Consider the following 26,709-nt stretch of genomic DNA (forward strand, 5'->3'; position numbering starts at 1 on the left):
CCTTAGTCAGAGCACATATAGTATGAATAAGGAACAGTCAGCTTTGGAATAAAAAGCTCCTCCTCATCTTCTTCTGATATGCAATGAGGAAGAAAGAGGAAGAAAGCTAGCCAAAGAGGGTAGTTAAAGGCAACAGTTTTTAAAAACTTCTCCAGAGTAGTAGCAGATGCAACCCTTGGGAACAAGGTCAGAGCCTGCTTGTTAGACTGGGATCCAAGGGTAGGGCAGCAAAGGGCACTTATCCCAGTGGTTGCTGTCTAAGAACATGGGGTAGGAGCTTCAGCACCCTGTTGCATCCAATCATGGTTGACACTGGGGCCCTGGACTGGGCTCTACCTTTGGGTGAGCAAGTGACTTTTCCTGTGGGGATGGAGGAAGGTGACCCTATAGACCTTTCCCTGAGACTGTGCAGTGTGATGCAGGATGCCAAACACTGCCAACAACCTGCCCATGCATTAATTAGGAGTGGGCTAAGGAGTGTTGAATATTGGTAGGAATAAGTGACTAGGACTTGGGACTCTTAGGCCTGGCAGAGATTTGCCCTGTAAGTGCATGTGTGAGAATATTTAGTCCTCAGCACCTTCTGGTCACAAGGATTGCAGCTGGCATCTCAGAACTGAATCTCAGATGCCCTCAGAAGTATTTCTTTGGTCAACACTGGTTATAAAGCCAAAAGTGGTTGCCAGGTTGAGCCAAGACACAAAACTAGTCTCCAAGGTCTGGTGTGGGCATTTCCTCCTAATGTCAAACTCTGTGACCTGAGAAGGCAGTCAGGGTCCTTCTCTTCCTATCACTAACCCTGTTTTCTCCTAGCATGAAATGACTTCCTTCAAGATTAAGGACTGCCCTCGCCCAGGCACAGCCGGTTGATTTGTTCCAGAAGGAGGTGGTGAAGCAGTGTGTAGCTGTCGATTGCTCCCTGAACCTACTTAGCGCCTCCTGCTGGTGGCTGACCCCAAGGCTTGCCATAGTCTTTCATCCTTAACTAATTGCTTTCTTTTTGACTTTGATATACCCACAAAATTTCACCAGCTTCACAATAGTGAAGATCACCTTTGCAGAAAAAAATGGTCCACTTTTCTGTTGTTCCTGATTTTCCGTTTAAAAGAACATTAAGTAATTTCAGAATGTTAGAAAAGCTCTAATGCAGTGGGGAAACCGCTTGGCTGATCAGTTTCATCTGGGTAAAAGGTCTGGTGAGTGTAAGAGCTGCTCCCAACTGGGACCCATTGCCCTCCCAGGGTCCTCATCAGGGCAAAAGTCCTGTCACTGGCTTGGAGCAAAAGCTCCCTATTTAAAAAGATAAGGCAACTCCCTTGCGGAAGCAGCGATTTTACCTCTTTCCTTTTTCCTTAGAAATTGCAGAATTTATCTGGAGGGCACTGGGACTGAGTCTGCAACTCAGATTAGAGCTGTTTTCCACATCCTTTCTTAGGCAGATGGGCTTCTGGACAGATTAGTGAAGGTGCTCTGTCTTCTGGAGAGCTTTTTTGGATGCCTCCTGTGTGTCCAGGGAAACTCTGCAGAAGGGAAACAAACTGGGAGAAATTTGGGATTGACATTAGAGCAAGAATCCTATTTTCTGTCATTTGAATGCAGAAAAGTGAAAAGAAAAAGCTTTTGCCAGCTAATTTTCATTTTACCTATTCATGCAATTATCCTGATTCTTGAGTGTTCTTTATTCTCAACATGACTTGCTTTCTGTCTTTCAATTTTAGCCGTGCTCTGGAAGCAAAATGAAATTCCTGTATGGAGAATTGAGGACGCTGTACCTCTCAAGCCAGGTGAGTTTAGAGCTGGAGGGAACAGCCAGAGGTGACCTGCTTTGCAGGACCTCCAGGAGTTATGGGGAAGTAGAAGTTCCCAGTTACCCTAAGGGAGCCCATAAAAGCGTATGATATATTCCCCAAACACGAGTCACACCTCTTGTGTGACAGCAAAAAGAGAATTGAAGAGCTTTCCTCAGCAGGGCAGGCTACATAATCTGTGGGGCTTAGTACAAAAAGACAATATGGGGATTCTTGGTCAAAAAGCAGGAAAAAAGGGCTGTTAAAGGTATGCATAAAGCCAGATATAAATAGCATATGATTCCACTTCTGTGAAGTACCTAGAGTAGTCAAAGTCATAGAAAGAGAAAGTAGAATGGTGGTTGCCCGGGGCTGGAGGGGGCGGGGAGAGGGAGTTTTTGCTTATTGGGTACAATTTCAGTTTAGGAAGATGAAAAAGTTCTGGAGATGGATGGTGGTGATGTTTGCGCAACAATGTGAATGTACTTAATGACACTGAACTGCACACTCAAAAACGGTTAAAATGGTAAATTTTATGTTATGTATATTTTAGCCCGCCCCCCCATACACATAAAGAAATACATAAGCTTTTTCCTCCTTTTGCAGACTCTCTCGACTTGTCATGATGTTTTTTATTTGCTATTTAATGTCGTCCTAAGTAAAGAAAAATTAAAGACAAATTTTTAGCATGAATTTTACCCTTCATCTTTATATTATGCAATGCCAGTTTTAGATGAAAATGTCAAGAGTATTTAAGTTGTATTTGGAATCATTGAAATTACACAATTTGAATTTTGTGGCTCATTCCAGGAGGGTACCTTGAGCTGGCTAGAAGAGAAAAACAGAGCCAGCCTCAGGAAAAGTGGAAGGAAGAAGTGAGGATCCCCCTGGCGCAGAGCCAGGAGAAAGGACCCTCCAGGGCATAGGACCCCATGGGTGCCTGAGGCGGGTGGTCTCTTCGGCCTGACAGCTGCCAGCTTCCCCTTCCCACAGGCCTGCCACCTCAGCCCACAGCAAACAGGCTACTCCCAGGTATCCTCAAAACTCAGACGCACTCAGTACAAGTGTGGGCAAGAGCTTGCCCCTGTCAAGACTCCGCTAACGTCGGCCGCCCACCAGGAGCACCGTGGTGCCGCCAGGCTGGGGTGAGGATGGCTGCCACCATGCCCCACTCCACAGCATGCGTGCCCCCAGCACCCACCTTCCTGCACTGGCACCAGGCCCCTGCCAGGCAGGGAAGTGGCAGTGAGAACCCATCCACGGAGGCCGCAGGGGTGGGAATGTGTGTAAGTTCAGGCTCCAAGCCCCCAGTGCCTGCTCCACTGTTCCATGAGAATTCCCTTAACCCAAAGTTAAAGATAAAATGATTAAGAATTTCAAGACTGCAACCACAGTGCATTAAATCCCAAGTGCAGGGTCCTCAACGGTACCTGTCACATGTCCCGTTCCTCAGGCCAAAGAAAAGAGCATGTTTGGCTAGGGTATTCTTTGAAAGACCCCCTCATCCCTAAAGGAAACCTAACTAAGTGCATAAGTGCTCACAGTGGAGGGGCTGAAGCAGCCTTTCCCTTTCCTTTCCCTCCTTGACAACAGACTCCATCTGTGCCCCTTTCCTTTCAGCTCCCTACTCCCCGCTCACTGTTGGTCAACTGGTCTACAACTAATCCATGCCAGGAAATGTAAATTCTTTGGGATGAGACATGGAATCCAGCCCGTTTCAGCGCTGAGTGCATGGCTTCCCGAGTTACCTAGTCCCAGGACTGCCATACAGGAAGGCAGCACATGAGACTGTCCAAGGTTAGTTTGCCCCTAATGGCCTGGGGGTGAAGTGGGGGGCCCACAGAGCAGTGTGGCCCTCTGGAGAGCTGCCACCTGTAGAGGATTAGGGAAGCCAAATCCTTCTCTTTATTTTCTAAATTCTTATGAGTGTGGACTGTAGTGGCCTCAATTTGTGTCTGGGATAGAGTGGAGGTGTTTTTCTCAGACTGAAATGTTTGCCTTGAGCATCGCCTGGATCATATTGCAGAGAGTTATGCTTCAACTAGCTCCATCTGCTAGAATGTACTCTGGGGGAATTCCCTGGCAGTCCAGGGTTTAGGACTCGGGGCTTTCTCTGCCATGGCCCCAAGTTCAATCCCTGGTCGGGGAACTAAGATCCTGCAAGACGTGGAGCGGCCAAAAAAAAAAAAAAAAAATAGTGTACTCTGCTTTCATCAAGGGTCTTGGGGGACTCTACAACTTCAGAGGGCTCCTTTCTGCACCCTGCACTAAGAAAGCCCACACCAGCTTTACTAGCAACTCTCAGTACATCAGCTGGAGTCTTCCCTTGGGGCAATATGCCACCTTCCTATGCTCCTGAGGTCCCTTCGCAGGAAGGCATATAGGGGACAAACCAGCAGCACCCCTCTACCCTTTTCTCTGGTGCTAGTAGGAAGGCATTTTCTTTTGAGCTGAGGTATAATCAGGCCCACCAGCCGCGTCCAGCTCTGCACTGCCCAATCCAGCTGGCAAAGGAGCTGGGGCGAGGGAGAAACACCCTGGAACCTGAACAAAGGCAGATGGAAGGCAAAGCCTAAGGAGGCTGAGCTTGGGTTTTGGTTCTGGGAAGCACAGCAGACCCAGCTGGGCCCAGCTGAGGAGCTCCCTGTCAGCAGCCAGACCCGGGACCGGGAGGCGGGAGCACCACCCCGTGAGTCTGAGATTCTGTGCTTCCTCTTATCCCCCCATGCTGGCCCCTTTCTGAGCCTCAGCTGGGAGTTATGGGTGTGTTTAAATGTCTCTGTCAAGAATGGAGACTGAGACTGTGGGTGACTGAGACCTTTTCTAACGTTATCTATCTATGAAGAGCTTTGAAGGGAAAGCAGCCAATCCCCCCGCCCAACCCTGAAGGGTTTCCCATTTCAAATGACTAAATCATGACCCTTTTTAGCAAGACTTCAAACAACCTGATCAAAGATAACATTTATATTAAATAAAACAGCACAACATTTTTTCCTTTTTACTGTAAGGCTTGAAATGAAAAACAGCCACGTTTCAGCTCCCTGGCAAACAAAGCATGGTGAACAACAGCAAAGAAGTGATTGTTGCAGGACAACCCTCACACACCCTCCCCCCCTTTTTTTGGACCTTGGTAGAGCCTACACTGATTTTCCAACATTAGAGATGGTTTTTCAGGTGCTCAGGTCATTGGGCAATCGAGATCACCATAGCTCATCTTGATAATCTCTGCCACAGGTTATCATCTGAGAAGGCAGTTGTGGTGTGGTGAAAAAACACCCTGGACTTGGGAGTCAGAAAGTCTGGGTTCTTAAGTCTTTGCCTGCCTCACCACAGCTGTAAGGCCTGGGTAGACACTTAACCTCTTTGGACCTTCAGCTTCCTTATGTACAAACAGGAGTAGTAAATCCCACATATCTCACAAAATTGTTATGAGTAGATAAAAATGTATGGAAAAGTACTTATTTTGTGCTTGATACACAATATACTCTCAATATATGTGTTGTATTTTATTATGTTCGTGGTATTTTCTACAACACTTCCCCCCACCTCCATACCAATTTAATGAAACAAATATAAAGGTAACATTTAAAAAATTGCTGTATTCAAAATTAATAATAAACTTTAGGGTAAATAAGCTTTAAAACAAAAGTACATAAGCAAAAATAAATAATTTACACCAACCCACTAACCTAATTTTCAGAGTAAAGCCATTTCCAATTACAGCACTATTATCCCGGGCTCCAGCCTGTGGTCAAACTTTGATAGTTCAGTATTTTAAAAAAACAGTAACAAGAAACTGAACACTAAGGAAAATCTTTAACAAAACCAAAGTACTGGATTTAACTTTTTAATTTTAAATAACCAAACTTTGTAATTTTATACATAATCCAATGTAATGCTAATACAATTAGCACTTCAGCTTGAAGAGCTGGTATTTAACAGGGATGGAAAACTATAGTGAATAGTCTTCAAACCGTGAGATACAAATAAAAATGGACAAGTATACAGTAGAACAAAAACTGCAGACACTCTACTAGCTGAGGGAAATATGTGAAGGCTTTACATCCTTTATTATCCATGATGGCTTTTGGAATTATGATTGTTTGATGTATAGAACCTTTGACATTTTAGATACAGCCTTTAATTTTTCACAGTAAGTTAAAAATCTATCATAAGACTCCATAAGACTTCACTGGTCTTGCATGTAGACTCTAGGATTTTGCAATCTGATAAAAGAGTAACATAAAAATTTACTGTATTGCCCTAATTTCATACTTCCTTGTACACAATGAATCAGTTTGGGAAATCTATTCCAAGGGTTATATACACAAAAGTGTCAAGAATAAAATGTTCTCCACTCTTGCATAAAAATGTGTACAGTGTTTCAGGAATGGAAAATTTCTAATTCTCCTGGGCCCGGGCTTCATGGATCTCTGCTGCCTGAAGATGAAAGGCTCCTCTTGCTTTATTGCTCCATTGTTCTGAGGATTAATCATCCAACCCTGGCGTTTCTCCTTGTTGGATCCTGGATGCTATTCTGATGGCTTCTTCCAGAGATGGCTGTTCTCCAAGCTGAAACAGGAACATACACAAAACCGCAGTCAAGATGCCAAAGAAATATAACATACCAGAAGTAAAATTTCTCTCTGTAACTCTGACACCTGGGCTTGTTAAGGTACTACTGCTGATCCACAAAACATAAAAACAAATTCCTGCCAGGGATACAGTTTCTTTATTTAGGATTTTGATAAACCTTCACACATGCAAGGAACAAAAAGATGCTCATCTTTTCCAGTGGAGATAGAGAGCTTCCTGAGCCTTTAGCTTTTATGCCCATAAACTAAATTAAAACCAGCTGGCATTTTCCTGAGTATGTTCTAACCCTTTTCCAAGTAAATACATTAAAAAAAAAATCTTCCCAAGGAAAGGTAATCTACACCTAGCATTCTAGATTCTCTGCCTGAATGCAGTGACTTCCCAGAGAATGTGTTCTTCACAGTCTTCTGACATTCCCCACCATAAAATACAGCTGTGCAGTGATTCTCAGAGGACTAACTTGGGGTCTATGTTTACAGGAGGTTCATTTCCAAGGAATAACTCTTAAGTGCTTTATAGAGTCCTGCCTAATTAGACTTTTATTCTGAGAGTAAAGATGGCTGGCCAGGTACACACAGGTATATATATATATACCAGGAGCTTTATTTTTCTTGTTATAAATTCCCCTAGAATATACAAGGATGGTAGAAAACAAAGTTTTAGTCTCTTTGAGTCTACTTCAAACACAGCAATTTCCTTAATGTGGCTAAGTAATACAGATGATTCTGTGCCCTGCCTCTGTGAAGGTTACGCATAAAGCAGAGTGTACAAGGCTGAGAGCTGAGCGGCACTGCTGTCAATGGAGGACAGTTGCCATTGTACCCACCTGAACTGCAATCTGGGTGCCGTTGGATGTTGCCACTAAGGTCAAAGGTCTGGTTTCTGTGGTTACTAAGTGATGGCTATGCTGTTGGTGCCCCATTTCTGATGATGCAGTATGGAATGCTGCCAAGTCCTGAGCCACAATTGCAACCTTAAAAAATACACAGAAAAATTAAAACTATGATTTAAATAGGTTAAAATCCATTTAACACAAGGGACTGTCTTCAAATTCAAAAGGAAAACCTCCCTTCTGACCATACACTTGTAGAAGCCTAAAGCTGGAAAAGACCTTACATACTGTCTATTCCGGACTCTTTTTTTTTTTTTGGCTGTGCCACGCAGCTTGTGGGATTTTAGTTCTCCGACCAGGGATTGAACCCGGGCCCTTGGCAGTGAGAAGCGGCAGTCCTAACCATTGGACCACCAGGGAATTCCCATGGACTCCTCTTTTTTATTTGAGCAAGTTGAGGCTCAGATAGAAGGGACGTATCTAAGGTTATGAAGTGAGCCAATGGCAAAACAGGGTAGAGGACACTGAAAAAGTGGATTCGCTATGTCAGGCTCCATTAACCAGGAGAGACATGACTGTGCCTAGATTCTATTATCCCTAAGCGGCTGCCTGGGAAGTTACACACGTGGACTAATTCACACCTCAAATGTCTATTTATTCCCGAGTTTGGATCATTGGTAGATATACTATTTTCTCCTGTTTATCTGTTGCATTTAAAATTAGATTTCCGGACTTCCCTGGTGGCGCAGTGGTTCGGAATCCGCCTGCCAATGCGGGGGACACGGGTTCGATCCCTGGTCTGGGATGATCCCACATGCCGCGGAGCGGCTAAGCCCGTGCACCGCAACTACTGAAGCTCGCCCGCCTAGAGCCCATGTTCCACGACGGGAGAGGCCACAGCAGTGAGAGGCCCACACACTGCAATGAGGAGCAGCCCCCGTTCACTGCAACTAGAGAAAGCCCGCGTGCAGCAACGAAGACATAACGCAGCCAAAAATAAATAAATAAATTTATTTTTTAAAAAATTAGATTTCCATAAAAAAATTAAAAATTAAAAAATTAAAAAATAATAAAAAACAATTAAAATTTTTAAAAATAAAAAATAAGACAAAAGAATAAAAAATAAAAATAAAATTAGATTTCCATTGGGAATTCCCTGGCGGTCCAGTGGTTAGGACTCGGTGCTTTCACTGCCAAGGGCCCAGGTTCAATCCCTGGCCAGGGAACTAAGATCCCGGCAAGCTGCATGGTGCGGCCAAAAAAAACAACAAAAAAAAAGATTTCCATTAACTAGGAAGACAAAGTACCAGTAGCATTACTGACAAAACAGCAACTATCTTTTTTTTTTTGTGGGGGGGGGCCTCACCATGGCCTGAGGGATCTTAGTTCTGACCAGGGATCGAACCCATGACCCCTGCAGTGGAAGCGCAGAGTCCTAACCACTGGACCGCCAGGGAATTCCAAGCAACACATCTTGTTATACTCACTTCCTCTTTTAGATTCCATGGAATCTTTCCATCTTGTTCCTGAAGCATCTAGTCAAAGTGGTTAAAAGTGCTTTTGTGGCTCTTAAACCACAAATATAGCTTTTGCTATGTGGATAACAAAGAAAATGGCATCAATTACTTCTGTTATATGATATTTAAGAATTTTGTCCAGCCAAACTCAGAGAAAGAATAAGTTAAAAACTGAAACTACTATTTTACTTGGCCATTAATCCATTAAAAATGCTAGATTTTAGAGCTAATAGATATTTAGCTTGGATCAATTCCAGTAATGTTCCATAGTCCAGCAACAGATTTCAGTATGGCAGTGGGGGAGTAGCTTATATTGGACTAACCCTTCCTGCAGATAACAATCATAAAGTGTGGAAAAAAATATGAAAAAGCAACCATTTGAAGGCAGTGGTGAATGACGAAAAGCAGGCAGGAAACGGAGGGGATTCTCAAAAGAAGGGAACCACACTGGGTCACATCTATGTTTAAATAGCTTTTCCACTGAGGGCACTCACCAGTCTGAGCAGCACAGGGCAACTTAAGGTATCAGATAATGGAGTCTATGGCTGCCAGAATGGCTATGTATTGAGAGGGATATCCTAGAAAGGAGAAAACCAGAGGGAGGGGGGGGCTCCCAAACCTGTGTATAAACTCTCCTCAATTCTTTAAGACCTCAGAACTGCAAACGTGTTGGGGAGGTTCCAATAAATCCGGTAGAAAGCAGCAGCTAGAAGGCTGAAAAGCTGAGAAGAGATTTCAGCGATACCACAGGACAGACAGGATTTAGAATTTCAATCCCATCAAGTTAGAGGGGTTTGGAAAATACCTCAGGCTTTCCACTGAAACCCTAAGAGCCACACTTTAGGAGTAAAGATTGTATCCCAGGACTGAAGATTCACCCTGAGACTAAATGGCAAAACTAAAACAGAACTACTTTAATAAAGTATAAAACCCAGCCTCTACAAGTAACTTAACTACCTGACAAAGCAAAATCAACATTCTTCAGAGAAATATAACAAAATGAAGAATCTCTATAATGTATCATCCATAATGTCCAGAATACAATTAAAAAATTACAACACATAAGAAGAGGAAAATGTAACCCAGAGTCAAGAGAAAATGAAGTCAGTAGAAACGGACCATGAGATGACCAAAACGTTAGAGTTAGCAAACAGGGACTTTAACACAGTTATTATAAATATGTTAAAAGGCTTATGGAATGCACACAAGAGGAAATCTCAGTAAATAAATGAAAACTATAAAGAAAAAAGTAAATTCTACAATCGAAAATGAGAATATCTAAAATTATCTGAATGGGCCTAATAGAAGATGATGATGTCAAAAGAAAAGGTCAGTGAACTCTAAGATCAATAGGAATTATCCATCTGAAGAACCAAGAAAAAAGATTAAAAAAAAAAAAAAAGAATGGCTCCCCAGCAACTTGTGGGACAACACCAAGTTCATATACATGTAATCAGAGACCCCGAAGGAAAAGAGAAACAGAATGAGGCAGAATAAAAACTTTTGATGAAATCATGGCCAGACTTTTCCTAAATCCGGTAAGAAAGAAATAGCCCCCCAAAATTATTATATAATGTTTTATAATATTATATATATTGTCTTATAATTATATATAAGAAACCTAGTAGATAAATACAAAGAAGATCACACCATAATCACATTGCTAAAAAAATCTAGAAAATAGCCAGAGGAAAACTGATATATTATATACAGGGGAACAATGATATGAAGATGGCTGATTTCTCATCAGAAACAATGAAGGACAGAGACAATTTAAAGTGCTGAAAGAAAAAAATTAACTGCCAACCAAAAATTCCATATCTAGCAAAAATATCCTTCAAAACAAAAATGTTTCAAAAAGAAGGGTGAAATAATATATTTTCAAATAAACAAAAACAGAATTTGTCACTGTAGATCTGCACTACAAATAATGCTGAAGCATATCCTTCAGGCAAAAGGGATGATTCCATATGGAAACTCAAATCTACAGAAAGGAATAAAAGGCACTAGAAATGATAAATTAGTGGGTAAGTATAAAATATTATGTTTCCTGTCGTCCTATAACTTACTTAAAAGATTAACTGTTTAATGCTAAAATATAATGTTGCATTGTCGGGGTTATAACATGCAAATGTAAAATATATCACAGCAGCACAAAGAGTAGGGGCATGAATGAAAATATACTGTTGCAAGGTTCTTAGATTTCATGTAAAGTAGTACAATGTTAAGTCTAAGTAGACTTCAATACCTTAAGGATGCACGTTTTAATCCCTGGAGCAACCACAAAAAAGTAACACAGAAGGGTATTATTAGGAAGTTATTTGAGAAATTAAAATGAAATATGTATGCACCTAATAACAGAGATTTAAAATACTGGAAGTAAAAAAACCCCTAACAACTAAAAGGGAGAAATACAAATCCACAATCATAGTTGGAGATATTAATTCCTTTTTCTTAGTAACTAGTAGAACAAATATAGAAATGATTAATAAGGTATAGAATATTTGAACAACACTATCAACCACCTTAACCTAATGTGTAGTATGCTACACCCAACAAGTGCAGAACACACATTCTTTTCAAATACATATGGAATACAATGGGAAATCAATGAAAGACAGGGAAAACAAGTCTCAAATTTCAAAATAATGAAATCTTACAGAATATGTTCTCTGTCCATAACAGATTTAAATTAAAAATCAAGAACAACAGGTATCTTGGAATTCCCTGGTGGCACAGTGGTTAGGAATCCGCCTGCCAAAGCAGGGGACACGGGTTTGAGTCCTGATCCGGGAAGATCCCATGTGCCGTGGTGCAACTAAGCCCACTAGCCACAACTACTAAGCCTGCGTGCCACAACTACTGAAGCCTGCATGCCTAGAGCCTGTGCTCCACAACAAGAGAAGCCACCACAATGAGAAGCCCGCGCGCCCCAAGGAAGAGGAGCCCCTGCTCGCCACAACTAAAGAGCCCGTGTACAGCAACGAAGACCCAATGCAGCCAAAAATAAATAATAAAATAAATTTATTTAAAAAAAAAACACATTTTCTTATTAAAAAAAAAAAGAACAACAGGTATCTAGAGAAGTACCAGATATTAAGAAATTAAGCAACCTTCATGCAAATTAAAACCACAATGATATATCATTTCACATCCACTAGAATGGCTAAAATTTTTTAAAGTAACAACACAAGATGTTGATGTTGTGAAACAAACAGAAGTCTTTTTTTTTAAATAAATTTATTTATTTATTTATTTGTTTATTTATTTTTGGCTGCATTGGGTCTTCGATGTTGGGTCTTCATGGCTGTGCACAAGCTTTCTCTAGTTGCGGCGAGCGGGGGCTACTCTTCGTAGTGGTGCGTGGGCTTCTCATTGCAGTGGCTTCTCTTGTTGCAGAGCTCGGGCTCTAGGCGCGCAGGCTTCAGTAGTTGTGGCACGCGGGCTCAGTAGTTGTGGCTTGCAGGCTGTAGAGCGCAGACTCAGTAGTTGTGGTGCACGGGCTTAGTTGCTCCATGGCATGTGGGATCTTCCCGGACCAGGGCTCGAACCCGTGTGCCCTGCATTGGCAGGCAGATTCTCAACCACTGCGCCACCAGGGAAGTCCCAAACAGAAGTCTTATACATTGCTAGTGGGAGTGTATGATGGTCAAACCACTTTGGAGGACTGTTTGGCACTTTCATATAAAGTTAAATATACCTCTACCCCATGGCCCAGCAATTCCACTAACAGGTGTTTATCTAAGAGAATGAGACCATATGTCTACAAATATACTTGTACTAGAATTTTCACCGCCACCTTATTCACAATAATCAAAAATTGGAAGCATCCCAAATGTTCATTAAGGGGAGAATCTATCAACAAATTGTGATATATTCCTACCACAGAATACTGATCAGCAATAAAAAACAATGAACTGATGTTATAAACAAGAACATGGATAAATCTCCAAAATATTATGTTAAAAGAAAAAACCCAAAAACAGAAGAGTTCATACTCTGGCTCCACTTTGCAAAGTTTAAGAACAAACAAAATAATACAATCAGAATAACTAGGTGGAGACTGACTGGAAGGGGTCTCAAGAGAACTTTCTGGGGCGACAGAAATGTTCTAGATCTTGTTTGGGATGGGATGGGTGTGTATGTTTAATAACTCACTGAACTGTAAACTTAAGATCTGTGCAGGGAATTCCCTGGCAATCCAGTGGTTAGGACTCTGTGCTTCCACTGCCAGGGGCCCGGATTTAATCCTTGGTTGGGGAACTAAGATCCCACAAACAGCGCGCTGTGGCCAAAAAAACCCAAAAAACAAACAAACAAAAACCCTGTGCATTTCACTGTATGTAAATTTTACCTCAATGAAGAAAAAACAGATTGCAGGCTAATATGAAAAACATGTTCAACCTCACCAAACAAATGAAAGTAAAAATATAATTTATCCTTGGCTTGTGAATTATGCAAATATAAAAAAAAAATCCTAATGCTAGTGAGAATACAGTGAAAACAAGAACACTTTTAGATCCATGGCATGATTGCTAAAACTTTCCAGAAAATAATTTGGCAATATGTAGCAAGAAGCTTAAAATAGTTCATACCATTAATCTAATAATTCCATGTCTAGAATTTGTTTCCTATGAAAATAATCAGAGGCTTGCACAATTTATGAATGTGGAATGAGTTAATATGTTATATGCATATCCATTTTATGGATTATTTTGTAAATATTAAAAATCCTTTTAAAAGAACGTTTAGGGACTTCCCTGGTGTCACAGTGGTTAAGACTCCAAGCTCCCAATGCAGGGGGCCCGGGTTCAACCCCTGGTCAGGGAACTAGATCCCACATGCATGCCGCAACTAAGAAGCCTGTGAGCCGCAACTAAGGAAAAGGCGAGCCACAACTAAGGAGCCCACCTGCCGCAACTAAGACCCGGCACAACCAAATATAAATAAATAAAATATTAAAAAAAGAACATTTGATTGATATGAGAAAGTACTCAGGATGTAGTGTTAAGTGGATGACAAGCATACAAAATTGTATTATAATCCTAACTTTGTTCACATACGCACACACACAGAAAAAAAGATGAAGTAAATAGTCTTAAATGTTGAGACTGGTTATTTTAACAAGGTAAATAGCTGATTTTTAGTTTGAGTCTCTATTTTCAAATTCTTTTGGGTAGATACCTTTAAGTGGAATTACTGGATCATATGTAATTCTATGTTCAACTTTTTAAGGAACTGCCACACTGTTTTCCACAGCAGCTGCACCATTTTACATTCCCATGAGCAATGCACAAGAGTTTCAATTTCTCCACATCATCCCCAAAACTTGTTATTTTCTGTTTTTTGGATAACGGTCATCCTAATGTAGGTGAAGTGGGATCTCATTGTGGTTTTTATTTGTACTTCCCTAATGATAATGATGTTGAATATCTTTTCATGTGCTAATTGACCATCTGTAAATCTTCTTGGAGAAATGTCTATTCAAGTCCTTCACTCATTTGTTTTTTTTTAATTTATTTAATTTTGGCCGCATTGGGTCTTGTTGCTGCACTTGGGCTTTCTCTAGTTGCGGCAGGCAGGGGCTACTCTTCGTTGCAGTGTGCGGGCTTCTCATTGTGGTGGCTTCTCTTGTTGTGGAGCATGGGCTGTAGGTGTGCGGACTTCAGTAGTTGTGGCACGCGGGCTCAGTAGTTGTGGCTCGCGGGCTCTAGAGCACAGGCTCAGTAGTTGTGGTGCACAGACTTAGTTGCTCCGCGGCATGTGGGATCTTCCCGGACCAGGGCTCGAACCTGTGTTCCCTGCATTGGCAGGCAGATTCTTAACCACTGCGCCACCAGGGAAGTCCCCTTCACTCATTTTTAAATTGGTTTGCTTGCTTTTTTCTTGTTGAGTTATAGGAATTCTTTATATAGTCTAGATAATTTTCCCCTCATAATATTATTTTAAAATATATTCTAGGGACTTCCCTGGCAGTCCAGTGGTTAAGACTTCGCCTTCCAATGCAGGGGGTAAGGGTTCGATCCCTGGTCGGGGAGCTAAGATCCCACAGTCCTCTCCGCCAAAAAACCAAAACAGAAAACAGAAGCAATATTGTAACAAGTTCAATAAAGACTTGAAAAATGGTCCACATCAAAAAAATCTTGGGCTTCCCTGGTGGCGCAGTGGTTGAGAATCTGCCTGCCAATGCAGGGGATACGGGTTCAAGCCCTGGTCTGGGAAGATCCCACGTGCCACGGAGCGGCTGGGCCCGTGAGCCACAATTGCTGAGCCTGCGCACCTGGAGCCTGTGCTCCGCAACGAGAGAGGCCGCGATAGTGAGAGGCCCGCGCACCGCGATGAAGAGTGGCCCCCGCTTGCCACAACTAGAGAAAGCCCTCGCACAGAAACGAAGACCCAACACAGCCATAAATAAATAAATAAAAACAAATACTTAAAAAAAAAAAAAATCTTAAAAAAAAAAAATATATATATATTCTAGATATTAATCCCTTATTAGATATACGATTTGCAAATATTTTCCCTCATTCTGTAGATTGTCTTTTCACTTTCTTGGTAGTGGCTTTTGATGCACAAGTGTTTTTTTTTTTTTTCCACAAGTGTTTTTAATTTTTTTTTTTTTGGCCATTCCTCGTGGCTTGTGGGATTTCAGTTCCCTGACCATGGATTGAACCCGGGCGACGGCAGTAAAAGCCTGGAATCCTAACCACTAGGCCACCAGGGAACTTCCGAGTGTTTTTAATTTTGAAGAAGTTCAATTAATTTTTTTCTTTCATCACTTATCATTTTGGTGTCATATGTAAGAACTAATCTCCTAATCCAATTTATCTATTTTTTCTTTCATTGCCTGTGCATTTGGTGTCATACATAAGAAATAAGATCATGAAGATTTTCACCTATGTTTTATTCTAAGAGTTTCATAGTTTTAGCTCTTAAGTTTAGGTCTTTAATCCATCTTGAGCTAATTTTTATATATGGTATAAGATAAGGGTCCAACTTCATTTTTTCGCATGTGGATATACAGGTTTCCCAGCACCATTTGTTAAAAAGACAAATGAAAAGCCCTTTCCCACTGAATGATCAAATTCTGACTGTCAAAATTTAGTTGACTATATATGTGAGGGTTTATTTCTAGATTCTCTATTTTATTCCATTGGGAATATGTATTACTTTTGTAATCTGAAATTAACTAACTAAAATAGATGGAAAGCACTGACTCTTTAGTCTATACCTAACTAGGCTTCCAAAGGCACCTGGAAAAATCAGTCTCAGAAATGCAATTACCTTAATGACCAAAAAAAAAAAAAAAAGACTTAGGGAAGGACTGACTACTTTCTTCCCATGCATGTAAAGAAATGGTTACAACCAATTTAAGTGTTACAGATAATTCACAGGTGGGTCCAAACACCCCAGTGGCTAGCCAACGTTTGCCCGATGGCCTACATGTAGTTAACAGCAGAAGGAGCAGTAGCAGCAGCAGGTCCGCAAGTGAAACCCCATCCCTGTTGTCATATCTCTAGTTGCTGGAAGCTGCCTGGCTTCATTCTAGCTCTCAAAGCCTTCTCTCTTGAGAACTTTTCTAGCTCACAGGCTACAGATAAGCTACATGAGAATGTGTGCTTTAGGGTCACTATCTTTCCAGACCTGCAACTGTACAAGGTGTATTTACCCAAGCTGGGCTATAAACCCATCCAGGAATCCTAAAGCCACGGAAATGACTGCAAACTGATTAGGTGGGACCATTCCATAAGACAGCCTGAAAGCTAGTGGTTGCGTTTTTTGTTTGTTTGTTTTGGCATAAGGTAAAATTAGAAACAATAAAAATGCATGGATCTTAGGTGTTCTGTTGAGTTTTGACAGTTAGATACAACTGTGAAACCACCACTTAAAACAAGATGTAGAACAGTTCCTTCATATTTCATTCCATCAATTTCCTCCCCAGCCAAGCAGCACTTTCTGATTTCTATCACCATGGATCGTCTTGTCTGTTCTTGGATTTCTTGTAAGTGGAATCATATGGTATATATTCTAGATGGAATTGCTGAGTCATAGAGTAGAGGTATGTTCGACTTCATAAGAAACTGCCAAACAGTTCTTCAAAGTGGTTGTAACATTTTATACTCACTAGTGTGTTGAATGTCCTAGTTGCTTCATATCTTTGCCAACATTTGGCTTTGTTTGTCTTTTTTATTTTAGCCATTTCCCTGTGTCTGAAATGGTATCTCTTTGTGATTTTAACTTGCATTTCTTTGATGATTAAAGATGTTGAGCACTTTTTTGTGTTATTGCCTTTCATGTACCTTTTTTTGTGAGGGGTCTGTTCAAATAAGCAATCAGATGATTTGCTCATTTTTAATGGGTTGTTCACCTTTTTACTGTTGATTTATAGAAGTTTGTCATATATTTTCAATACAAGTCCACTGTCAGATATAGTGTGAATATCTTTTTCCCAGTTTGGGGCTTATCTAATCTTTTACTACACGTTGTCTTTTGGTGAGCAGAACTAATTTTGAAGAAGTCCAATTTATCAGAAAAGAAAAAATTTTATTATTAGTGCATTTTGTACCCTGTCCAAGAAATCTTTACCTTAAGGTTGCAAAAACATTCACTTTTCTTCTAGAAGCTTTATGATTCTGAGTTTTGTATTTCAAGGTGTAGAAAACCTTCAATTTTGTTCCTTTTTTCAGGACTGTTTTGGCTATTTTAGGTCCTTCGTATTTTCATGTAAATTTTAGAATTGGATTATCTGTATCTTCAAAAATGCCTGCTGGAATTTTTATTGTGATGGTATTGAATCTATAACTGAATTTAGGAAGAATGACAGCTACTAATTGACAGACTTTTTCACTGAACAGGGTAAGGTAGCTGCAGTGAAACCCCACACTGCCTTCAGCATAGCACAAGAAGAGTTTTTAAATGTTATTAACCAATATCATTTATTTTAAAAGAAATGAAAAATTAAACTACAAAGAGATACATTAGATTGGCAAAAATCCAAAGGTTTTACCACTATGTTGACTATCAGAAGGGGAGGAGGCACTCTCAAAGGCTGCAGCTAGGAATGTAGATGGGTACAACCCTAGAAGGGAAGTCTGGGAATATCTATAACAATTACCAATGCATATGTCTTTTCACCCAGCAATTCCACTCTAGGGATTTATCTAGTAGCAGATGTACTCACACACATGCAAAATCACGTGTGCACAAGGTTATGTGTTGTTTGAAACAGCAAAATACTTTAAATAAATTATGGCATGTCCGATACAGTGGAATATGATATAGCTTAAAAAAAGAATGAGGAGGTAATTCCCTGGTAGTCCAGTGGTTAGGACTCGGTGCTTTCACTGCTGGGGCCCAGGTTCGATCCCTAGTTGGAGAACTAAGATAACTAAGATCCCTCAAGCCATGCTGCACAGCAGGAAAAAAAAAAGAGGAAACTCTCTCTATAATGAAATAGAAAGATTTTCTAGATGTATTATTAAGGTTAAAAAAGAAAAAAGGTGAAGACGAGTATAGAATTTACTACCATAAAAAGGGAAGGGGGGGAAGATGACTATTTATTTGTATTTGTTTGTATATGCTTAATGAGTTGTTGGGAAAATTATGCAAGAAACTGATAAAAGTGGATTATATCTATGGGGGCAGGGGTGGAAAGAAGACTTTTCACTGCATATCTGTATATACTTTTTGATTTTTGAATTATATGAATATATTACATATTCAAAAAATTAAATTTTGCAAATGAATTTTTTTTCTAAGTATCTGATGATGATAATGATGATAGGAAGAGCAACCATTAATGAACACTTAATATATACTTGGGCTGACTACTTTATATGCATTATCTTGCTTAATCCTTCTATTAACCTCATGGGGTAGATGCAATAATCACTCCTATTTTACAGATGAGGAAAAACTGAGACTCAGAGGGTTATGTAGCTAAGAAGTTGTAAAACTGGGATTCAATCTGAGGTTTGTGTGCTTAACCACTATATCACACTGTACATCTATGTAACGGTTTTGATATTGATATATGTATTGACTGATATAAACGAAAAAAGCAATTACCTGCTGCCCTTCTGTACCCTCGGCGGTAACCATAGCAACAGAGTGTGTTCCTGCTGAGGAGATGACTGCATCATGAGCAGGTACCGTGATGGGCGTTCCGTCCTGTGTTACCATTGTGATGGTATTGCCAATGGCCTGCATGTCAGCTTGAGATATGTTGACCTGCAATACAATGCATTTTACAATCAGGCAATGTTTCTTGTTTTATCTGGCAGTCTTTATTAAAGGCTAGGCCTAATCCTTGTATAAGTCTACTCTGGGAGCAAATAAGCATTTTACAATGGAAAGAGGTCATCAGAAAAACTGCATATTCCTTTTTTTTTTTTTTTTAATATCTTTATTGGAAAAACTGAATATTCCTTAAATGCATTTACTCCTCTCCATCTCTACTGCCAATTTAGACCCTTATTTTTCTCTCATCTAATTTTCTGCAATACAATGTCTTTCCAAATACCTAGTCTAACCTGTCCCTAATCATCCTCTACCTTGTCACCTTTCTAAAAAACAAACAAATTTCATTATGCTCCCTGCTCAAATCCCCAGTGACTCCCCATCACTACAGTTCAGACTTCTTACATGGCACTCATGACCTTTCATCATCTGGCCTTAACAGCTTCTCCAGACCCATCTTTCACTACTTCCAAACCAACACACAAATCTGGCACTCCAGCCACAACAAATCATTTGCATCCCCAGGAATGTCATATTCTGTTATATTTTTGTGACTTTGCCCTTTCCTTCACTCTCTGCCTGGCTAACTCATAAAAATTCTTCAAGATCCAGCTGAATGGCCATTCTCTACAAGGGCCTCCAAGATTCCTTCAGGAAGCATCATTTACTCCTTCCTCCAGGTTGCCACAACACTTTACATACCTGTCGATTATATACCCATCATTATGAGAAATTATTGTTCATTTTAGGAACGTCCCTCTCCTACTAGACTACGATACCCCCCCTTCCAGTACTCCCCACACTAACTTTACCAAAATATCTGTCATTGGGTTCAATAAATGTTTGTTTTTTAATTGACCAAAGGAATGGAATAGAAATCCCTAAAGCAAATGGGAAGGTTATATCTAGAGAAAATACAACATTGGGATGGGGAAAATAGCTGCTTTAAAACATATGAAGAGGGATTAGACTCATTCTATATGGTCAGAGAAAAGCCAGGAGTGGATGACACAGTGGTAGGTTCCAGTCTGATAAACCCTCAAATTATCCAGCAATGGAATAGACTGTCTCTTAAGAGAGAAACTGCCTCATCTATATGGGGGCGGCTGTAGGGGGAATTTCTCCAGCATAAGGAGGGAAGGAGGTTAGATCAAATGACCTCCACAGAGCCTATCTGTGATGACCTAATTTTTAAAAAAGGCTTAGGGTTGATGCTGAATTAAAATTGTGTTAGTAAATATGTTAAATCTTATATGCCAATCAGTGGACAAAGAGTGCTGTGTAGAATTAGTGATGTCAAAAGTAAGGGGAAGAGGGATGAATGGGATGGTACAAGTGCTTTGTATTTTCCTATCCTGAATACGTTCTGCCTTCTAGCTAACATCAGCACATTAACAGTTATCAACACAAAGGGCAAATTAATCATGGGAGGTGAAGGTCCGAGAGAGACAGGTAAGAAGAGAGTTCTCCATGGAAGAGGTAGATATAGAAGGATAAAGAACCCCATATGTCTATTTCCACCAGTTATTAAGACAACCTTAGCTAGAGCTTAAAAATGAAATCAAGTCTGAATTATTTTAGGCTAGTGGCATCTAGAAAACAATGACAAGTTTGACTATTGAACAACAGCCATTACATTGCTTTTCCTGGGGAAATCAAGATACCTCTTCTATTAATTCTGTGAAGCTAGTTAAGTAAACTCCCATGATTCCAGGTAGGGAGAGAGTCACACTCTGGAAATTTTACAGATGTGCCCATCACTGACTTGCCAGGATGTTTTAATGATGTCCTTGTCACCTCAGCCAAACCTCTGCTGACTTCTCAATCCTATCCCTTCTCTGAATCGGGTTTCACATGGATCTATTACTTTTCAAGCCCTCAATTTCACTGTGGTTCTGACCTTCACCACCTCACATTTGAACTACCCATAACACCATTTGAATTCTAGAGAGTCACAAACCTTCTCTCTTTACTAATCTCCCTGCATGTAGTCGCTTTCAACAGGCTACTGGAAAGACTCCAGGAGATCCAGCACTGCCTACAAGCTAAACTCCAAACTCTGTGCCCCAATTCAAGGCTTTCCTCAATTGGGACCCAACCTGCCTTTCAAGCCCAGACTCAGAGAAATATTATTTAACTTGTTTGACTTTTGGTGGGTACTTACATGCTGAGTCCCGTCCTGGGATATGAGAGTAACCTGTTGACTCAACCCAGACTGGGTTACTGTGGCTACTTGTGTAGACACAACATCGTCCCCTTCTACACCTGTAACATACGTGATCTGGGGCCCTTTAAGAACATCTTCACTTTGACCTGTTTAAAACAAATGAATTATTTATTTGATCAAACAACCAAGCTGTTTAGAAAAGAGAGGAGATTTTAAATATTACAGAGAAAACTGACAAAAATTAAATGGCATGTGTATTAAATTCTAAATCATGTTTTTTTTTCTTTGGCCATGTGGCATGTGGGATCTTAGTTCCCTGACTAGGGATTGAACCCGAGGCCCTTGCATTGGAAGTGCAGTCTTAACCATTGGACCACCAAGGAAGTCCCTAAATTCTAAACCATGAAAATGGCTTCCAGCACCTCCTGCCAATTTCTCCACCTCCTCTTTTGCAAAGCCAAACCAAATCAAAGCAGACCAAACCAAACTTTTTCACATAAAGTGTAACTGTTCTAATTTTGAGAGACCTTGCTTATTCTCTTACTTGGAGTAATTATGTGATACCATGCATGTGTGCTGGGGCGGGGAGTGGGGGAACTGTACAGGGAGACTAACTGGCAAATAACCCTTCCAACATGGCAAGTATGCACTAAGTCCTTGCAGTCACTTAAGAAGCTGCTAAAAATGATAAGACAACCTTCATGAACATTAACCACAAAACCAGAATGGTATGTAAACACAACGTACTAACACTAAGTTACTTACTCTTTTAACACAAGTGACTGGTTATAAGTCATCAGTACACAGTGACATCATTGTGTAAAGACAACGTAATGGCATATTATCTGGGTTAAGGTTAACCATTTAGTAGTAACAGAACAGGAGCCCCCCTCCGCTTCTTTATTTCACAAAGAACCAGCAAGTAAACAGCAATTTCAATAGTCAATTACTGCCATACTTGGCAACCAGGAAGATTATTGATCCCTCTCTTCTATTGCTTTCCACCTCTCATGATGCCAGAAAAAGGGTAAATATTTTTTTTCCTTCAAAGAAGGACTTTATATGCTAATTTATGAGTACTTCTCAAAGTTAAGGTTGATGCCTACACTCATACAGCTATAGTCATCATGGTGTAATCTCTATGACACTCACTACTTCATTTCTTTTTGTTCTGTTCCATGGCTATTTATTATATTTATTATTATACCATTATTCCAATGGGTTCAAAACCTAGGGGACCATATGGGAGAAAAGGAACATAAACCCATCCTTATTCTTAGAAAAACAATCTTACTTTAATTTTTTTAACAAAATGTGTATTATTATATTATAGATTATCTTCTAGAACACAAGAAATTCTGACAATCTGAACTATCAACATTTAAGGAAGAGATTGAGGAAGCTTAAAAGAGGAACAGTCTTAAACCTAAGTTTGACATCATGAAAGTCTGCTTTCTAATTGCAACGATTTAGCAGCTGTTGTAATATCTAACCATGCACACTTACACTGCTTTGGCTAGAAAACAGTATAGCATTCAAGAGTGAAGGAATTTTGGGGAATTCCCTGGTGGTCCAGTGGTTAGGCGCTCTCACTACCAGGGACCTGGGTTCAATCCCTGGTCAGGGAACTAAGATCCCACAAGCCACGTGGCGTGGCCAAAAATAAAAAAAATTAAAAAATAAAAGAGTGAAGGAATTGTTATTTTCTTACTATCACATGACTGATATCTGAAAAGACAAATTAGAACTACAGGGAATTATTTGAGTAGACAGTGAATGATCTGTTCTTTTCCTTATTCTCCAATCATTTTTTTCCTACCTAAATGTTTTTCAACTCTTCAATACTAGTTGTTAAGAATGGGTAAAGATGTTTTAATTTTCAAATTTACTCCATTTAGGAGGTACTCAATGAAACAGGACAACATATGTTTTTGTTTTAGAAAAACCTACTTCATTTTACCTATTTAACTATGCTGATTTATTTAACTGAAATCATAGAATCTAATTCTCTAAAATATTTTTTCCAAGAGTTTATCCTCATTGAAATGAATGTTTTTGTCTCTGACAACACTACTGAATAGCACATGAATCAACTAAGAGTTATCTGGGAGTGCTTCACCACTCTTATGATTAAGACCAACATCTTAATACACCCAAATAGTCTAGGCTGTCCCTGCCTTGCTGTGCAGTCTCATTTCATACCACCTTCCCAGGCAGAAGTGCCATGCTGGCCAGGCTTCTTTCAGTCTCTCCAATTTACTTTGCTCTCTCCCACCTCAGGGCTTTTTGCTTGTGCCAATCCCTCTATCTGGAATGTTCTTTTGCCTTTGCTCCCTGTTTACCACCCCCCCAACCCACCACATCCCTGACTCTACACCAAGTTAACCCCTATTCACCCTGTAGATCTCTCCAAAAATCACTTCCTCAGGGGAGCCTTCTTTGACCTACGAGGCTAGACTAACTTCCCCTCTTATATCCCAGAGCATTAAGCACCTTTCTTTGATAGCAATTATCACAGCTGTAAATGATATGTTTGTGTGACTATTTGAAAAACTTTATGATTTGAGAAAATGCTTTAAGTCATAAATTATGTTCATAACTGTTGCTTTTCAAACACAGACATAGACATACTGGAAAAAACCCTTACCTGGGGGAGGCTCAAAGAAGGCTTCCTGCTCCTCCTCGATGGGCTCAGTGTCATTGTGAGCTGTCCGTTTGTGCATGGCCAGCGTGGAGATCTGCTTGTATGTCTTCCCACAGTGGTTACAGTTGTACGGTTTGGAGTGAGTGTGAACAACATGATGTTTGTACAAACTGGAATATTCTGTGAACCTTTTGTCACACCCAGGGACTGTACAAACATATGGCTTTTCCCCTAAGTAAAGAACAGCACACACATACAAAAAAATCAACTTTTACCTACGAAGGCATAATCATTCCATACCTTCTTGGGGGGGGGGATGGGAGTGGGGGAGGGGGCAGAGAGGGGGAACCTCTAGTGGCAAAAATAGTTGTCAAATCCCTTTCTATCCTGCTAGGAGGCAGTGCACAAGAAAAGACTCCTTAACTATGGTTTCAACTTGGCTCAAAAGGTGGTCTGCACCCTGAGTCTCATCCCATGCCTGAATACCACTTTCCCCTTAATTTCAAGGGATGTGAAAAAATAAGGATGGAGATGTTTATTGCCCAGTTAACTTTAAGATTTGGTGAAACTGTTATTGTTACCTGTAACTAGATAATCTAGATATCATTAGTGATACTTTACTAATAATGGCAATAATAAATGCAATTATTAGTATAACTAATGTAGCTTACCCTAAGGGTTTTTTAAAAAATATTTATTTATTTTCTAAAAATTTTTATTTATTTATTTGGTTGCACCGAGTCTTAGTTGTGGAAGGCGGGTTCCTCAGTTGGGGCTCCAGGGCTCCTTAGTTGCAGCAGGCGGGCTCCTTAGTTGTGTGGCATGCGAACTTTTAGTTGCGGCATGCATGTGGGACCTAGTTCCCTGACCAGATATCAAACCCAGGCCCCCTGCATTGGGAGCGCAGTCTTATCCACTGCACTACCAGGGAAGTCCCAATATTTATTTATTTATTTTATTTGGTTGCACCGGGTCTTAGTTGTGGCACGTGGGCTCCTTAGTTGTGGCAGAAGGGCTCCTTAGTTGCGGCAAGCGGGCTCCTTAGCTGTGGCATGCGAACTCTTAGTTGTGGCATGCATGTGGGATCTAGTTCCCTGACCAGGGATTGAAACCAGGCCCCCTGCACTGGGAGCGCAGAGTCTTAACCACTGTGCCACCAGGGAAATCCCACCCTAAGGGTTTTATAAGGATAATAAACAAAGATTTTCTGAAAAGTCTATGAGACATAGTTTGGACACTTCAGTAAATCTAAAAGGACACACATTTTATATTAACTTCAGTTGACTTCTTGCATCCAATCAAAAGCTATTAAATATTCACTAAAACCAACTCAATACAAAGTAATTCTTTTTCCATGAAACAGTCTGAGAACAATGTAGGCAGTACATATATTTTTACAACTTTTCATTATAGAAAATTTCAAACATACACAAAAGTATAGAGAAACAGTGCAATAAACCCCCATGTACCAATCATCTAGCTTCAACTATCAATTCATGGACAATATAGTTTCATTTATTCACCACACATTTCTACCCCCTCTTCCCACCCTGGATTATTCTGAAACAGCTCCAGATAGCATTCTATCTCATCTATAAATATTTCAGATTGTATAAAAGATGGATGCTTTTTTTTAAATAACAAAATTAACAATAATTATTTAATATCATAAAATACCTAGACACTGTTAACATGTAGTGGGGGGAATCTAACACTGAGAGCAAACTGGAAGAAATTAACCTAACTGTAGTTTTTTTTTCTTTTATAAATTTATTTATTTATTTAATTTTGGCTGCGTTGGGTCTTTGTTGGGCGCTTGGGCTTTCTCTAGCTGCGGTGAGTGGGGGCTACTCTTCGTTGTGGTGTGCAGGCTTCTCATTGCGGTGGCTTCTCTTGCTGCGGAGCACGGGCTCTAGAGCGCAGGCTCAGTAGTTGTGGCGCACGGGCTTAGCTGCTCCGCGGCATGTGGCATCTTCCAGGACCAGGGCTCAAACCTGTGTCCCCTGCATTGGCAGGCAGATTCTTAAGCACTGCGCCACCAGCGAAGTCCCCCTAACCTTAGTTTAAATGAATACTTGTAATCACTTAGAAGGGGTATGGGGGCCAGGGCCAGGGTGGGGGGTAGCGGGGGGAGAATAAACTAATTAAAGTAACTCATACACACAGTATTTGACTAATGCCCTCAGTCTTGGACTAGGCTGGAGTAGGGAAAACTGCAAACAAATCTTCAATTCTTCTTCGTAGGCTTGTTTATTGTAGTGCTATGGGCAAAACAACTCTGAAACTATTTTAGGTGTAATAAAGGATTAAGCGATGAATAAACGTGTCAATGCTGTTGGAAGCCAGAGCTCTTACTATGGAAGAAGGGACATACAAATACGGAATGAGGGAAAAAGAGCTCTGTAAGATGAGCTGGAATTGGAGGTACTGGTGTGAACTCATATAATCTCTAAAATGTGCTTATGTGTGTATACATATGCATATACCAGTCTGTTCTCATTTTACACCTTTCTTGGGTTAACTCCATCTCTTTCCATGGTTCTAAACACAGTAAAACCAACCACAAATAATAAAATCACTAATGTAATCTGTAATATACGTCTTAGACATTAGTAATTGAGATTGCTTCCGTCCTTTGCCCAGCCTGCATTCTCAAAGCAGGGCAGGTTAAAGTTCTTATCTTGCGGAATGGTTGTGGGGGAGATATGACAAGGGCAAGGCCAGGCAGGGAAATGTCAGGCAATTCCAACTCAGGGAACCAGCCCTATTCATATTTAGGCTGGAGCAGAAACTGCCACTAGGTGGCACCAAACCAGAGTCAAGATGGAAATGAATTTGTATTTTTGGTGGGAGGGGGGTTGTTTTGTGTTTTTGTCTTGAAATTATACTTTTTTAAATTGAAGTATAATTGACTTACAATATTACAT

General features: G+C 40.4%; 2 protein-coding genes across 11 annotated transcripts in view; one reads left to right on the forward strand and one right to left on the reverse strand.

Moving 5' to 3' along the window:
- The window catches only part of LOC309606617 (uncharacterized protein), a gene marked incomplete at its 5' end in the record, with an annotated part of 15,377 nt that extends 10,600 nt beyond the window's left edge, over positions 1–4,777 (forward strand). Inside the window, 3 exons of the mRNA XM_082343920.1 lie at positions 1,719–1,784; positions 2,781–2,932; positions 3,408–4,777. Of these exons, the coding sequence (XP_082200046.1) occupies positions 1,719–1,784; positions 2,781–2,932; positions 3,408–3,573 (384 nt within the window). The 3' untranslated portion in view covers positions 3,574–4,777. The remainder of the gene's footprint in view (positions 1–1,718; positions 1,785–2,780; positions 2,933–3,407) is intronic.
- A 1,048-nt stretch (positions 4,778–5,825) lies between these two features.
- The window catches only part of ZNF143 (zinc finger protein 143), a 60,106-nt gene continuing 39,222 nt past the window's right edge, over positions 5,826–26,709 (reverse strand). For 9 of the 10 annotated variants that reach the window (XM_082341499.1, XM_082341498.1, XM_082341496.1 and 6 more), the window contains 5 exons: positions 23,786–24,013; positions 21,136–21,284; positions 18,801–18,962; positions 7,210–7,356; positions 5,826–6,359 (listed from right to left, as the gene is read on the reverse strand). In XM_082341499.1, coding sequence (XP_082197625.1) covers positions 6,276–6,359; positions 7,210–7,356; positions 18,801–18,962; positions 21,136–21,284; positions 23,786–24,013 — 770 coding nt within the window. In that variant the 3' untranslated portion in view covers positions 5,826–6,275. Of the gene's footprint in view, positions 6,360–7,209; positions 7,357–8,702; positions 8,808–18,800; positions 18,963–21,135; positions 21,285–23,785; positions 24,014–26,709 lie in introns of those variants that run through there. The other variant, XM_082341497.1, reaches the window with a different exon arrangement.

The sequence above is a fragment of the Balaenoptera borealis genome, assembly GCF_965194805.1.
Source record: "Balaenoptera borealis genome assembly, chromosome: 11".
Classification (NCBI taxonomy): domain Eukaryota; kingdom Metazoa; phylum Chordata; class Mammalia; order Artiodactyla; family Balaenopteridae; genus Balaenoptera; species Balaenoptera borealis.